Source organism: Rhinatrema bivittatum, chromosome 2, assembly GCF_901001135.1.
Source record: "Rhinatrema bivittatum chromosome 2, aRhiBiv1.1, whole genome shotgun sequence".
NCBI classification, from domain to species: domain Eukaryota; kingdom Metazoa; phylum Chordata; class Amphibia; order Gymnophiona; family Rhinatrematidae; genus Rhinatrema; species Rhinatrema bivittatum.
The window spans coordinates 336,087,055-336,104,537 of NC_042616.1; the positions used below are offsets into that span (position 1 = coordinate 336,087,055).

Below are 17,483 nucleotides of genomic sequence, written 5' to 3' on the forward strand. Positions count from 1 at the left end.
ATTCTTTCTACATTTTACTCCAGGCCATATGTCAAAGGTGAATGAGCCTTGCATGGTTTGAATTACAAAAAATCTTTTCCTTCTATCTGCAGTGGGATTTAAGCCCTTAAAAAGTTCATCCAGCTTTTTGTTTGTTTTGAGTTCCAACAAACCTGGAATTGCTGTTGCCAGGTGCACCCTTTCTAAGCTTAAAAAAAAGATTTTCTCTTTCTGTTTATGCCCAGGCAGGTCTTATTCTGAATGGGATGTCAGGGTTCATAGTGTTAGACGCATGGTGGCATTGAAAGCCCACCTAAGATCAGCCTCCATGGAAGAGATTTGCAAGGCTGTGACATGGAGCTCAGTTCACACATTCCTTTACTGTTTAGGTAGACTCTGGTGTGATAGATTTGGTCAGTCCGTTCTGCAGAGTCTTTTTGAGGTTTAGAATCCATATCCATCCGCCTGTGGCCTGTTATTTCCAGACTGCCCCCAAAAAAATAAAAAGGGAAAAATAACAAAATGGGCTTGTTGCTGCCAAAAATGCTTTGTCAGTCACTAAACAGGCTGAATTAGACATTACATGTGGGTGATGTCATCCAGTGGAACCAAATGTATTTCTCTGCAAGCTACCGTAGTAGAGCATTGTCCTGTACTAAATGTGTGGAAGTTGCCTTGTGAGCCTCTTGAGTCATTTTTTTGTCCAAGCTGAACCATGGACATGATCTCACTCTCTCCTCTTCTTTTCACTATTTTTTTGTGGCTTTTTGCCTTTTATTTTTGTCACCTAGCTGTTTTAGCAGCCCCCCAAAAGTACTTTTCTATGCTACTCAAAAAAAAAAAGAAAGAAAAGCAGGAAAGGAAAAGAAAACTTGACAGAACTGCAGGTAGGGGAGAGTTCCAGAAACCATGTCTGGCAAAAAGGCTGGAACTCTCTGGCTTCAAGAGCTGTGTCTGTGGATAAATAATGTCCCTGACAGATGGTCACCAGCTCTGTTACTTTTGCCTGGAACTGGACCATGAACAACCAGACTGCCCCTACTGTGGTCGCATGTCACCACAGGCCCAGCACTCCAGAATGGCCTTCACCAAGCTCATAGCTGCAGTCCATCATCCTCCCAGAGCTCCTCCTTGGAGCATTGAAGCATGTTCAGTTCTCCCCCCCATGGTGCTTGTATACAGCCTGGGGTCTAGTAAAGGGACCTAATATGCATCAACTCCACCATGGCACAGATCAGCATGCATCAACAAAGTACAAGTGTACAAGTGCTCAATGCATAAACTGAGATCACTGTATTTGCGTAGATCACATTGAAGTGCCCAAAGCATGCCTCTTTGCTACACTCGATGCATTCTGTGTCTATGCATCCAAAGCTCAATGCATTGACGCGCCCCACAAAATTCATCTTATTCGGTGAATGGCACATAGCACATAAAGTCATCTGCTTTGAAGTGTGTGACATATCGACATGCCGAAGCATAAGTTCTCGACGTATTTGATGCACTGAGGCTTCTTTTGATGCATAAATGCCTGACATTTCTTTGGCCTCACAGCTCCTCATCAACATTCAAGATCATCTCCATTACAGTTTAGAATGTTCAGAGAGCAAAAAACACTCTTCTTCCTTGGACTTACCATTCCCATGTTGCACCTTCAGCAATCCCATCTGTGACTATAGAACCTACACTGCACTCTTCCCCCCCCCCCCCCCCCCCCCCCAAAATTCTACAAGTGGCCTTATCTACTTAGAGATATTTGGCTTGTCCTATTTTAGATGCAACTGGGTATGGTGTTTTCTTATGTTCTTATACTGGGTTAGACCAAGGATCCATCAAGCCCAGTACCCTGTTTCCAACAGTGGCCAATCTAGGCTACAAGTACCTGGCAAGAACTCAAAAACTAAGTATATCCCATGCTACTGATGCTAGTAATAGCAGTGGCTATTTTCTAAGTCAACTTGATTAATAGCAGGTAATGGACTTCTTCTCCTCCAAGAACTTATCCAAACCTTTTTTAAACCCAGCTACACTAACTGCACTACCCACATCCCCTAGCAACAAATTACAGAGTTTAATTGTGCATCGAGTGAAAAAGAACTCTCTGATTAATTTTAAATGTGCTACATGTTAACTTCATGGAGTGCCCCCTAATCTTTCTATTACCTGAAAGAGTAAATAACTGATTCACATTTACCCGTTCTAGACCTCTCATGATTTTAAACACCTCTATCATATCCCCCCCTCAGCCGTCTCTTCTCCAAGCTGAATAGCCCTAATCTCTTTAGTCTTTCCTCATAAGGGACCTGTTCCATCCCCTTTATCATTTTGGTCGCCCATCTCTGTACATTCTCCATCGCAACTATATTGTTTTGAGATGCGATTACCAGAATTGTACACAGTATTCAAGGTGTTGTCTCACCATGGAGCGATATAGAGGCATTATGACATTTTCTGTTTTATTCACCATTCCCTTCCTAATAATTCCTAACATTGTTTGCTTTTTTGACTGCCGTAGCACAATGAGCCAACGATTTCAATGTATTATCCACTATGACACCTAGATCTCTTTCCTGGGTCGTAGCTCCTAATATGGAACCTAAAATTGTGTAACTATAGCTTGGGTTATTTTTCCCTATATGCATCACCTTGCACTTATTCACATTAAATTTCATCTGCCATTTGGATGCCCAATTTTGCAGTCTCACAAGGTCTTCCTGCAGTTTATCACAATCTGCTTGTGATTTAACTACTCTGAATAATTTTGTATTATCTGCAAATTTGATTATCTCACTCGTATTCTTTTCCAGGTCATTTATAAATATATTGAAAAGCACGGGTCCTCGTACAGATCCCTGAGGCACTCCACTGCCCACCCCCCTCCACTGAGAAAATTGTCCATTTAATCCTACTCTTTCTTGTCTTTTAACCAGTTTGTAATCCACGAAAGGACATCGTCACCTATCCCTTGACTTTTTACTTTTCCGAGAAGTCTCTCATGAGGAACTTTGTCAAATGCCTTCTGAAAATCCAAATACACTACATCTACCGGGTCACCTTTATCTACATATTTAACCCCTTCAAAAAACGTGAAGCAGATTTGTGAGGCAAGACTTGCCTTGGGTAAAGCCATTCTGACTTTGTTCGATTAAACCATGTCTTTGTATATGTTCTGTGATTTTGATCTTTAGAACACTTTCCACTATTTTTCCTGGCTCTGAAGTCAGGCTAACTGGTCTGTAGTTTCCCGGATCGCCCCTGGAGCCCATTTTAAATATTGGTCTTCAAGTACAATGGATTATTTTGATAGGTTACAAATTTTTACTAATAGATCTGAAATTTAATTTTTGAGTTCCTTCAGAACCCTGAGGTGTATACCATCCAGTCCAGGTGATTTACTACTCTTCAGTTTGTCAATCAGGCCTACCACATCGTCCAGGTTTACTGTGATTTGGTTCAGTCCATCTGAATCATTACCCATGAAATCCTTCTTTGGAACGGGTATCTCCCCAGCATCCTCTTCAGTAAACACCGAAGAAAAGAAATTGTTTAACCTTTCTGCAATGGCCTTTTCTCTCTACTTGCCCCTTTAACCCCTCAATCATATAACGGTCCAGCTGACTCCCTTGCAGGCTTTCTGCTTCAGATATACTTTAAAAGTTTTTTACTGTGTTTTTGCCTGTACGGCCAACTTCTTTTCAAATTCTTTCTTAGCCTGTCTTATCAATGTCTTACATTTAACTTGCCAGCGCTTATGCTTTATCCTGTTTCCTTCTGTTGGATCCTTCTAATTTTTGAATGAAGATTTTTTGGCTAAAATAACCTTTCATCTCACCTTTTAACTATACAGGTAATTGTTTTGTCACCTTTCCACCTTTCTTAATGTGTGGAATACATCTGGACTGTGCTTCTAGGATGGTATTTTTTTTAACAATGTCCACTTTTCACCTTTGTAGCTGCTGCTTTCAGTTTTTTTCTAACTACTTTTCTCATTTTATCAAAGTTTCCTTTTTGAAAGTGTAGCTCTAGAGCCGTGGATTTGCTTACTGTCCCCTTTCCAGTCATTAATTCAAATTTGATCATATTATGATCACTATTGCCAAGCAGACCCACCACTGTTACCTCTCACCAAATCCTGTGCTCACTGAGAACTAGATCTAAATTTGCTCCCTCTTGTCTGTTCCTGAACCAATTGCTCCATAAAACTGTCATTTATTCTATCCAGGAACTTTATCTCTAGCATGTCCCTATGTTACATTTACCCAGTCAATATTGGGGTAATTGAAATCTCCCATTGTTACTGCACTACCAATTTGGTTAGCTTCTGCCTTCACTGATTACCGGAGCGCTAACAACTATTATCCCAGAGGCTTCGGTTAGATAGGCTAGACCCAATTTGTTCTTTCTTACTGATATCCTCCATTCAGCTCCCAACTCAAGACCCAGGGGCTATCTTAGTTTCAGAGGAGGCTATGCTCCTCTCACTGCAGTGTAGAGGACGCAATAGTCCATAGATCAAGTGTTGTTTGTTTATTTTATTATTTATGCAATTTTTATATACAGTTACACAGAACACAGGATTCTATCTTTACGGATTACATAAGAAAAAGCATCATAAAAAGTTAGAAACAGAATAAAATACAATAAAATTCAATATAAAATAAAAACCATGTAACTAAAATCTTATTTAAAAAATATAAATATAGTTAAGAGAATAGAAATAAGTCCCTCTGTCGATCTCCTGTTTCTCAATTACCCTCTTTGGCATTGATTCCATATGCTTGTTGAAAGCACCATGTTTTTAGATCCTTCTTAAATTTCTTCAGATTATCCTGTACTCGAAGTTCAAGTGGTAAACTGTTCCAGAGTTTTGGCCCTGCGATTGAAATAGCCTTGTCCCTCACTTTGCTGAGGTGAGCAGATCTAACAGTAGGTACTGAAAGTAACCCTTTATTCGCTGACCTTAAGTCTCGTTGAGGTACATGAAGTTTAATAATTGAGTTCAACCAGTCTGATTTGTCCCCGTATATGATCTTATGAACCATACATAATGTTTTATGCTTGATTCTGTATTCACTTGGGAGCAGTGTAAAGACTTCAGGTCTTGGGGTAGTGTGATCCTTTTTTCTTGTATTCATTAGGATCCTTGCTGCGACAGTGGCAGTCAATGTAAGAATATTCTTCTCCTCCCTTGCCAGGGAACTAGGAAACTCAGTGCAGCTGGTTCTCTCCACCTTCACTTCCATTTTCTCACAAGCAGTGGTTTTGGCATTTCTTACCACTGACTGGTGCCCTGTCCCACAGGAGATTTCCTCTTTAAATGTAGCAGATTATTTTTCATTCATGGCGGAGCTTTCCTTATCTCTCTTAGTTATTCCACCAGAATCACCACCATCTCTGCACACCTTGGAGCACTCCTGGCCCAGCAGGGAGTTCCAGGCAGCTCTGGGGGAGACTAAAAAGGAATCTCTTCTGACTCTCTGCCAGAACCTTCAGATTATTCTTCTCTGCCAGAGGTTCTCAGTTTCCCCAAGTTTGTAGAGGGAGGAATATCCTAGGATTTTATTTTCCCCAAGTTTGGGAGCAGTAGCCTAGTGGTTTGGTTATTTAAAATGTTACCCACCCTTTCATGGTTCAGGGTGGTTTCTTGAACAATTTTGGCTCCTTTATAGACTGTAGCTTGGCTAGCAAAGAGTTCCAGAGATTCGGTCCAGCAACTGAAAAGGTGCACTTATGTGTCTCATCTAAGTGGGTATGTTTATGTGATGGAATTTTGAGAAGCCCCAGGTTTGAGGGTTGAAAAATCTGAGTGGGTGTATAGATTTTCAAAGTGGTAGAGATCCAGGGAGATGGAGCATTGTTGAGGAGATTGTAAATGATTGTTGAAAGCTTGTATTGTATCCAATATGCGATAGAGAGCCAGTACAGAGAAAACAAAATAGGGGTAATGTGTTGATGAATAGGAATGTTGGTGAGAAGATGAACTGCAGAGTTTTTAAAGCATCTGAAGTAGATATGTCATAAGTGGGGAGTCCAGTATAAAGAGAATAGCAATAGTCCATATCTGAGAAAAGAAGTGATTGGAGAACTGTTCTGAAGTCTTGGGAATCCAGTATAGGCTTCAGATGACATAGTAAACAAAGTTTATGAAAAGAGGATTTAGTTACTGCTTTGATGTGTTGTGCTTAGCTAGGGATGGATCATTGAGAACTCCCAGGTTACATACTACATTTGTGATAGGAATATTGTTTCCATTAAGTTTTATCAAGAATATTGGAGTAAAGCAGGATAGAATTAATAGTTCAGTTTTACTGATATTGAGGGTGGTAGGCTACAAACCAAGGTAGCCAGGGTTCAAATCCCACTGGCTCTCCTTGCGACCTTGCCAAGTCATTTCACCCTCCATTGCATCAAATACAAAACTTAGATTGTGAGCCTTCTGGGGAAAGAGAAATACCTACATTACCTGAATATAATCAGTTTTGAAATGGCTGAAAGGCAGAATATAAATCTAAATAACTGAGAAGAAACATCCTCTCTGTAAAGGCCTGTAAGGATAAAAATCCTTGAGTAGAAGTGATATCCACTACAAAATCTTGACATCCCTTTAGAGCCTGTGGTGTATTGACTCATCAGATGTTGGCCACGCTACAAATTCAGAAATGAGAAAAACCCACTTAGGGAACCGCAGCATAAAAGCTTGATCTCAAATATTGGATGCAAACATCTCTGGGCTATGGAGCAGTCCAGTTGCCCTACCAGTCCATGGTGGTAGAGTCCACCTTCAAGAGGGCCAAAAAGACCACTCCAACTCACTTCGCAAGAATGGCAGACTCCTCGACTTCTGTGGTAAGATTCAGGGGATCCAAGATGGTGCCGTAACACTTAAGCATGTGTGGTGGTCTCTCAGTTTTCCTTAGCATTTACTCTTTGCAATACTTAGCCCTCTCTTTGGCCAGTATTATCTCTGCAGCCCCTCCCAATGCCCCTCTACTTGACCTGATGGATGCCCATATTGTGCGGGGGCTGCTAACATTGGAGGCTGAATCGCTGGGGAAAGGTTGAGAAAAGGAGTTACCTCTTCTCTTGATTCTGCTGTCACTCTCTGTTTGATTGGACTTCCCCACAGCATGGGCATTGACTTGGAAAAGGGAAGCATAACAGGCTGATGACACCGATGCAACTTCTTCCATTGCAGAGCTCGGAGGGCTGATTAACAATGCTGCAGCTTCCGGTTTCAAAATCTCCGTAGGTGAAAGGTGTTGGGTTTTTCTGCCATTAGCAGTCCAAAGACAGAGGAAGAAGTGGTATTTTCTACTCCTCAACCAGCAATGGCTGCTCAGTTTCTTCAAGGTTTTCCCTGGTAAGACCTTCCCAGTTCACATTGGAGGCAATTTGAGAGGCCATTGAAGGATGTTTGGGACTTAATGGCCCAGCTTAACTCTTTGGTTACTAAATGTGCAGATATGAAGGTTCAGGTCCTAGTTCTGGAATTCTTTAAAACTAATTTTGACATATATTTAGAATCTACTAAACAGGAAGTTGAGTCTGTAAAATCTCTGCAATAGTCTACTATTAAGCACAATCAACTGCTAATGTATAAGCTGGAAAATATAAGAGGAAAGAACTTGACTTATTAATTTTCCCAAAAGTCCTACAATAGCACCAAAGGAAATGGTGAAAAAATATTTCTTGGAAATATTACAAATTCTAGAACAAACTCCCTCATATTGCTAAGGTGTATTATCTCCCTCCATTTACAAGGGAAAACAGCAATGTTACTAAACAGCTGTACCAGCATTGGACTTTGATAATTTGTCTGCTTTGCTTGAAAGATCTGAAAGTGAGGGGATTATCCCTGCAACTTTCTCTTTCTTTTAGAATCTGATAGAGACTGGATTCTACGTCAATTTTTTAGATATCGCTCTGAGACCTTTCTTAATTGCAAGGTCAGAGGTTTTCCAGACATTAAATAGACATAGAGAGGCGCAGCAATTTCTGTTTGAGACCTAGAGTTTTACAACTGGGAGCTCTTTTCTTTTTGAAAATTCTAGGTAAATGCTGTATTAACTATGTTTTCTTCCAGCCTGAACTGTTCTCTTTTTCTGTCTGGTAAGAATCTGTTAGAAAATGCCCTCTATTCTGTAATTACTTGATGCTATTGTATTGGCAGGATTAAGTCCAATATTCTCTTTAGCCCCCGTTAGTTGATACGCATTTTGATTTTTCTAATTTTCCTTGAATTGTCTAGATCCCCATTTGGTGGACTTAAATTGAATGTGACACTGTTTATTTATTATGCTTAAATAGTTTTCCTTATTTTTGTTTTCTGATTGTCATTTTCTGTTTACATAACAAGAGGATTCTTGGTTTATGTAATGTAAAACTGCATAAATAAAAAATTTTTTAAAAATTCTTTCAGGGGTCCATGTTTGCAGTCAGAATTGCTCACCATTAAGTTCTATATGGTACAATACATTCACGATTGCGTTCAGAAGCTAAAAACATTTGTTTGCTCTGACGGGGGAACCTTCTATGCCTCAGCTTCCGCAAGATGTCGAAGAAGCAATCTGTCATCCAGTTTGGGCTGTTTATGAATCTTTTGACATTGGCCAGACATCTGCAGCCTCAATTGGGGCTCGCCATATGGTATGGCTTCGTGCCAGCAGTATGTGGGAGGACGTCCACAAAAAGCTTGCAGACTTATGCTGTTTGAGTGACAACCTCTTTGGTGAGAGGTTGCGGGGATACAGTTTCCCAAATCAAGCTGTGCAGTCTGTGTTCACAGAACCAGAAAAATCTAGATCTCAACATTCATACTTTTTATTTACCAGAGGCCCTATTATTAAAGGCATCCCTTCTGTTTGTACCAGCAATATTGCCTCCTGCCATTGCCAACACAAGAAGTGCATCAGTTCCCAATGAGACCCCAACAGAGGGAACACAGACAGCCTAAATCAGTTTCACATGCCCATTCTAAGCTGAGGCCTAGTTTTTGATCCAGCATGCAAAGAGCAGTCCTGACCCTGTGGAAGCAAGATCCAGGCTTTACAATCGTCATGGCACCTCATTGGCATAGATTCCTGGGTCTTTTGGATTCAGCTACGGGTACTGCTTGCATTTTTCCAAGCTTCCCTGCCCTTCACAGCAGAACTCCCTCTCACCGTATCCCTCTGGGGCACAGGCTCTTCAGCCTCTGTTGGGAAGTGATGTAAATTTGGAGGTGGGCAAAGGATCATCATGCTTCCCTTCAAGCTACCTACCTACTGGGAATTGGCAATACCATATAAGACTGACTCAGAGTTTTATCCTCACAAGTGGTCTCTTGCTCCCTCAGTAAAGAAGGTCTGTTCATTGTGGGGTCGCCTCCTTGTTCAACCTCTTTGCAATGGAATACAATTGGAAATTCAGTTGATTCTGCTCAATGCTCCTCAGTGATCTCAGACTAGCTGAGGATGCATTTCTTCTCAACTAGAAAAGGGTCTATGTGTATGCTTTTCCACCGCTGCCCTTGGTTTCCAGAACAGTTTAGAAGCTGCTTCAGGTCCGCAGGTGTATGATCCTCGTAGCTTCATTGTGGTCTAGGCAGGTCTGGTATGCATTTCTTGTATGACTCTCCAAATGTCCTCCATGACATCTAGTGTCCAATCTGTCCCTTTTAACGCAAGAAGATGGATGTTTACTCCATCTCACTCTACAGGATCTCAATATTACAGCTTGTATATTGAGTGCACAGTAATGGTTAACCTTGCCTTGCTGAAATCCATAGAGGAAATCTTGCTTTCTAGAAATCCATCTCCTTGACAAAGCTACACTTTTAAATGGAGCAGATACTCTAAAAGTTCTCAAAATGGGCTTGATCCTTTTCATTGCAAGCTGCTCAGACTGTTATCTTACTTATAACTACTCTTGTCCTCTCGCCTTGCTATGGCTTTGATTAGAGTTCACTTGAGTGTATCATGTCTTGGTCAATAACAAGCTAATTTTGACTCATCCCCTCATCTCCAAGTTCATGAAAGGGCTGTGAAACTTGCATCTGCAAATTCAGAAACCTCCAGTACCAATGAGAGTTGAGTACCTGGCTAGTTAGCTCTTCAACTGTCTTGAGACCCATGAGGCAATACTTGCATGGGAACTCCCACACATACTCAGTAGACCTGAAAGGCTGAAAGTTTTACTAACTTGGAGAGAACTCCATTTGGTTAATTCTGTTAGCACTGTTTATGGTCGGCAAACTTGTTCTCAGTAGAAATGTTTTATTTTTCTGGTTGTATTTTTCCCCCTTTTTTTTTTCATTAAGGGCAGCTTGTTGCTAGGTTGGAGAAAGTGAAAATGGCTTATCTTTAACTCAGAGGGCAGCAGATTGTAGGTCTTCACAGAACTCACCTGCCTCCCCTTGGATCACATATTTAATACTGGGTGAATTACAACCTGAGGTGGGCCTGTGACATTGCTGAAACAAGATGGCATGCACATGCTCAGTATTGTGTCAAAGTTTCTAGAAACTGTTTTGTTTGGTTTTTGGAAATTTGGTCTATTAAATTACCATTTACCCTTCTAGTAGTATTTATTGGCTGAGCTCCATTGGAAGTCACCCATTTGAGGCCTTACATCATACTATCTTCCTAGAACACCTGTTACAAGCAAGCAACTTTGATTTCTCTCAGACCAGAAGTTCAGTCACCCATGTGGATAACATCCTGATGGTGCCTGTTGGAACACAATGTCTAAAACAATTTTTGTGAAAGTCTCTAATGAGCATACATAGTTTTTATGCACCCATGAAGACTAGTGTGCCTCTGTTCTGTAGTTAAGCTAATGAGCTCAATTTCAGAAGGGGAAAAGGGAAAATTTGTGTGACTGGTTTATACTTGAGGGCTTCACACCCAGGACCCTTGGTAAGTTTAGAAAAAAACTTAAGAAAATAAGTGCCACTGAGCCCCACCATACTCTCTCTCTGATGTTAATCTATCTGGGTCTTTTGGAAGTACCCAGCAGATCCAGATGAGATCCATTCCATGTTCTGATCCTTAAATCTGTCTGACTAATTAATGGATCTCTTTTCCAGAAACAAATCCAAATGTTTTTAGACTTGGCTGCATTCTCTGGCAACAGATACCACAATTTAATTGTGCATTGCCTGAAAAAGTACTTAAATTTGTTTTAAATCAGCTACCAGTTAGTTTCATGGTGTGTCCCCTAGTCATAGTATTCAAAAGTAAAAATCTTCAGAGGTATATCCATGTTAGTCTGATGTAGCAAAAAAGACAGGAATTGAATGGCACCTTATAGACTAATTTATTAAATCATAAGCTTTCGAGGACAGAGTCCACTTTGTCAGTTCCTTTTTCTATCATTTATTGTCCATATCTGTACCTTTTCTCCTATATTTCTTGATGGTGTGACCAGAATTGCATACAATCCTCTGTGTGGTTGCAATATAGGTCAATACCTTGGCATCTTGATATTTGCAGTTTTGTTTCCTAATTTTCTTAATTACTATCCTTCACTTTCTGGCTGCTGCTGCACGCTGAGCTGAGGATTTCAATGTATTGCCCAGTTATATCAATTTCTTAGGGATACAGGATATGATAGAATCTTTAAAGGCATTCAGGGATCAGAAAGCAAACAGAATTGTCCTAATACATACAAATAGTCATGTTCTACCTGAACAAGCAGAGAAGGGAGCAGGATCACTCCTGACACAAAAGACTGTCCAAATATGGCACGAGTCCCTTTCTCATGGTATATCTTAAGAGCCTTGAACTTAGCAGGAAAAGAACATCTAGCACACAGGCTTAGTCAGATGCTAGACATCCCAAGAAGTCCCTGAAGCATGTCATCTATTTATGACCTCACTGAGCAAGGTCCTGAACTTCAGACCAGGAGAGGAATAGAAGTGACTAGCATCTAGTACCACTTTCATTTATTGGGGGACAAGTCTTCTGTATTGAGTATCCTTTAGTTCTCCTATTTGCAAAGACTTTGATCAAACTGATAGCCCTTTCTTGACCAAAAGTGGTTTGGTTCTCCTCATCTTGCATTCAATTGAAAACCACACTACTCTTCTTCTCTGGGAGGTATTCATCAGGAAATCAGTTAGGGTGGGCACGTCTCTAACCCTGATCATGCAGAATCCAGGAGCCACTGTTTCATCCCAATATTCAGTCTTTGACCCCCACGCCGTCGTTGTTCAGAGCAAAGTTTTCTTTTTTTGGGTTCTCCAATGAAGTGTCTCAGGTCCTTCTGGCCTTTAGGAGAGAATGCACCAGTAAATCTTGTGTTTGAATGGAGGAAGTTTGGCACCATCTGTGAGGGCAAGATCTAGATCCTTCTTTTGTCCCACAGGAAAAACTGCTTGAATTCTTTCTGTTTCTGGCCTCAAAACAGCTTTATTAGTAGGCACCTCAGTACAAATGGAATTTATTCTTAGCATGTGCAGGGAAAAACCATCTCTTTACAGGCCTTGGTTTCACATTTATTTGAGGAATTGCTTCAGTTGACATCTCTCATTAAGCCCCCACTGACATGGGACCTCATCATAGCTTTGGCTCAACTGATAAAAGCCCTTTTAGGCATCTGAACTCTTGTGAGTTGAGGTTGCTAACTTACAAAGTCATATTTTTGGTGAACTCCAGGCCCTGGAGATGTATCCATGTTGTACTAAACTTTCATTCTAATGGAAAGGTGGTATACTCTCCATCCCAAGTTCCTGCCTATGGTGGTGTCAGATTTCCACTTTGAGCAGTTGACCACCCTACCAACTTTTTTCCCCAAACCATGTTTATAAAAATGAACAAGCTCTGCATAGTTTAGATGGTAAGACATCCTTTGCCGACTTCCTAGAGTTTATCAAAGGCCATCCAAGGTCCACTGAACTGTTTCTTTTGCTGTAAGTAAACAGATATTTTTTAGTCGGTTAGCATATATCATCTTTTTGTTCATAGGCAGGTCTGATTCTAGAAGGGGATGTTAAGGCTCTTAATATTGGGGCCAAGCCAGCATTTTGAAGTTAAATGCAGACATTTACTCCTCACTATTGTCTAGACCAGTGGTTTTCAACTTTTTTTCGGCCGGGACACACCTGACAGATGGTACTGAACATGTGACAGTCTCGGGGCTATATGTAAACATACACCTGCATCCACAGGGAACTCCTTGACCCCTAACAATGGATGCAGAGCAGAACTAGGGCATTACCAATAGAACTCACCATGCAAAAAAAAATATTCTGGTTCTGATGACTTCTCAGTAAAAGCAAAACAAACTCCCTTTACTACCAGGCACAATAGCCCTCCTTATGAAAAGGCAATTTACCTCTAATGCATATCCTATTGAGAAAACACAACAAATAAGATTGATACAGTTGCCTACATGCTAGTAAAATGCCTCACCTCGGGCACACACACACAACCTACCTTCACCAAGTACAGAAAGACCACACATTAATATCGAGACAAACTGGAATGGAAAACCAAAAAAAGCCATTCTGTTTCCATTTCTCCAGGTTTGCATTGCAAAGAGAAATATAGCACCTAACAGTCCCAGGATCTGCAATAATGCACAGAAACTAAATTGCACAAAGTTACACCTGCATTATGGAACACATAACAACCCTATCTATGAAAAGGCAACACTACAAATATTAAATCAGGTCCTAAACACTAATACACCTAACAAGCCAAGCTGCTATAGATCCCCACACAAATAACTGTAAAACTATATTAATAAATGTTTCAAAACAGCTGATGAACAGAATATCATCAAACAATTAAAACTCATAAAAATTATTAAAAATTGGCCAAATATTAATAAAATATTTCAAAACAGCAGACACATCACATAATACTCAATAATTAAAATGGCAGTCAATCAAGAAAAATAAACTTAAAATGCCACCTTTACTTACCCTCTCCAGCAACTCTCCTACTCCTTTCCCTTGAAAGCACATACAAGGAGCAGCAGTGGCTGCTGAAGCTCTGTCCTCACGGTCCTCTTCTTCAGGGCCCACAAGTCAGTCACTCACTCACACACACACCCCAATTAAACCCTACGACCAGTCTCTGTCTCACACACAGACACCAGTCACCTCTCTGCCTAGTCTTATTTCTCTGCCTCACACACACACCCCAGTCACTTCCCTGCCTAGTCTCTTTCACACACAACCCAGTCACTTCCCTGCCCAGTCTTTCTCACACACGCCCCAGTCACCTTCCTGCCCAGTCTCTCTCTGTATCTCACACACACTTTGCTTAGAGCCCCAATGCTGTGTTTCCCCTTTAATTTCACAGTGGCAGATTTCCCAGTGCTGCTGCTGCCTTCTCAGCTGCAGTGAAGCAGCAAACATTTATTTTAGAAAAATATGCTACAGCACTCAAGCCTTTCTTCTGGCTGTTGGGATATCCCTAGGCTCCCGCAGCCCCCCATCTGTCTGCTTTTATGGCCGCTGGGAGCTCCAATTGCCCCATCTGTAATCAGCGTGGCTGAGTGCCACTTTTACTTTAAACGCGGTTCTGCTGCGCTCACTGCTGCATTGGGGGGGGGAGGAGAATCAGAGGCGCAACCGGCCTCTTTGTGCTTATGACTCACTGCCGCTTTGGATAATTCCTCCTCTATTGCAGTTCCTGGCATGGCTGGCCTCTTCTTTGTGGCTCATCGCTGTGTTTAATTTCAGCACTTCCACGTAGTGGCCACAGGGTCAGGCTTTTTTTGCCGCCATAGGCCTGGACACTGTCACTCCTCCCAGCTCCCCTCAAACCACCCCACCCCCAGGCTATGAGATGCCCCCCTTCTTCCTGCCCCACCGGCCAATCAGAGGCTTCCTTCTCCCAGTGGCAGGAAGAAGGGAGGAGGCTTCCCATTGGCCCGCAGGGGCAGGAAGAAGGGAGGAGGTTTCCCCTTGGCCCGCGGGGGCAGGAAAAAGATAAAGGGAAGTATATAACTAGGGCTGTGGGACACATTGAGAGCTGCGACACACCGGTTGAGAATCACTGGTCTAGACCATAGGTTTCCAGCCTTTTGAGCATGTGGACCCCTTTTTCAAGCTCCAAACTTTTAGGAGCCCCAGTATGTCCCCACTATTCTCCCTGTGACTACCAGCCCGATCCCACCAGTTTCTCTCTTCCCTCCTTCCACCCCCAACCCATCTGTTTTTAGTTTCCTGCCAGCCCTCGCTACTAGTTTCTCTCTTGCCCTACTTCTCTCCACCAGCCTTTAACTCTTCCTCCATCAGCCCCTTTCCACCAGCCTCTGTCCTCAGCTCCTTTCCAGCAGTCTCTCTCCTGACTCTGTTGTAGCTGGTGCTAATCTTTGCCATGTGTAGCCACTACCATGATCCCTCAAACCCCCCCCCCCCACCCCCCCGCCACTGATCTCTCAGCCTGGGCAGACCCCAGCTACCCACTTGCTGATATTCAGGCCCCAAGCTACCTCTTCTGCTGATCTGACTTGCTCCTGATACTATACAGGAGTAGAGCCTTATTAAGAGACACATTTTTCAGTCCCTCAGATCACAGATTGGGAAACACCAATCTAGACACTGACTGAATCCCATTGTAATTGTAAGTTGTCCAGTCTGCCCTATACAGTCTTTTTGAGAAATAATCAGACTCCATTCCCCCTACTGGGTCTTTCTTAAATATATTTTTAAAGGACTGTAAAATGGTTTTCACTCAACAGAAATTCTTGTCCACATGTTGAATCATGTTGCTGTAATTTTTTTGTGGTTTTTTTTTGTTTAACATAACCCTTAGCTAGGAATTCATATTATGTAGTCAGTTTATCCAGTTTATACTTGGAGAAAACAAAGCTGCTTACCTTTTTAACAGGTGATCTCAGTGGACAACAGGATAATCAGCCACACTTACCCACTTTCCTCCCCTTTTGAAGTTGACTTGCTTAAGCTATTATAGGACTGGGGGGGGGGGGGGGAGGTGTCCAGATGGTGATGGCTGGACAGGAAGTGCTGCACAGGCCAGGAAAAAACAAGGTTTTTCCTGAAATCTCTAGGACATGCTCTATTAAATGATGCCATCTACTTGTGTGGGTGATAATCTTGTCTGCAGAGAATACCCATTGAGAGTAAGAAACATTTATTTTATCTGTAATGGCCTCTGTCCCAACCATTCCAGATAAATGTGCTCTACTACATTTCTCATCCCTGAAATGTGAGGCATCCTAACAATAGCAAGGAATGATCTGATATCAACTAAGTAAATGGGTGGCCATTTTAAGTATATAGAAACAAAATCAGAATGCATACTATTTGTGAGGTTTCTTCAGTGTCATTAATTCTTTTAACTACATTTACCAAAAATGTAATATCTCCTGCGCAGTTCCTGAGCATAAAATACAATGTAACTACATGTTGGCAAGATAATGTTTTTCTTTAAGATGCAAAACTTATTAAGTCAATAGCCTTGGCTCTAAATGCTTTCTCTCTTTTTGTCTGATCCACTATCTCAGAGGATATAGAGTGGTAGGAAAAGGGTGGGGAGAAGTCAATCAAATGATGTGTGTGTGGGGGGGGGGGGGGGGAGTTGTTTTTGGGTTCCCTGCAGGAACTCTAATGCATACCTACCCAAATATATGAAAATCAAATGGGCAGACTAGATGGGATGTTTTGGTCTTTCTGTTCATTCACTATGCTATTAACACAATTATTTTTTCTGTTCTTGTACCTATATTTTCATAAATTCATTTGTGCAATACCAGTCTGATTATGTGAGGGATAAGTCTTCGAAGTCCAACAGAACTTCAGTGACTGTATGTAATCTTTTCTAAGCATGACAAATATTTCATAAACTGTTTTGCCAATTTGCAGTTTTTAACATTAAGGGCTAGATTGACTAAGCTGTTTTCCCATAGTCACTGAATGGAGAAAAATAAACCCTTAGGTAATTTTTGAAAGGATTTACACATGTAAAAACATATATCATAGCAATTTTCTAAAGTCCATTTATGCGCTTAAAGTGCATTTACACATGTAAAACCTGTTGACAATTCAATAGCATATATTGTAACAATGTTCAAAAGTCCATTTATACTCATAAATCCTAGTTTTAAATGCATGAATCCTTTTGAAAATTACCCCCTTGGTGAATTGGCTTGTTAATGAAGTGTGAGTTGAAGTGCACTAATATAACAATTTAAGATTTGTTTTTTCCTGCACCTGTCTTTAATCACCTTATCTGCTACTTTTCTATTTTCAGTTACATAACCATATCTGATTGTTCTGGGGTTTTGACTCATTTAATTTACAAGTCAAATACCTTTCATTTTATGATACAAGATTGTATCTGGTACTGCTGTCATCTGCTAGACTGTTTTTGGCATCCCCCTTATTTTGAAATTCATCACTGTGGAAAGATACCAGTCATGATTTTTCACATTATTTTCCTCCACAGATGCCTAAACTGATACAATTTCTTAATTTGAAGAACAAGATGAAAATCCTTTTCCATGAATGAACTTGTGAATAGCCTATAGCCTACCGGTATTTAAAAAAA

At 41.1% G+C, this 17,483-nt stretch overlaps 1 protein-coding gene across 14 annotated transcripts in view; it reads left to right on the forward strand.

Annotated features, from left to right (window-relative positions):
• LRRFIP2 (LRR binding FLII interacting protein 2) overlaps positions 1-17,483 on the forward strand; it is a 360,344-nt gene that overhangs the window by 114,888 nt on the left and 227,973 nt on the right. For 8 of the 14 annotated variants that reach the window (XM_029589814.1, XM_029589817.1, XM_029589816.1 and 5 more), the window contains one exon: positions 16,690-16,740. The exons of the other annotated variants lie outside the window; for them this stretch is intronic. In XM_029589814.1, coding sequence (XP_029445674.1) covers positions 16,690-16,740 — 51 coding nt within the window. The remainder of the gene's footprint in view (positions 1-16,689; positions 16,741-17,483) is intronic. 14 annotated transcript variants of the gene reach the window in all.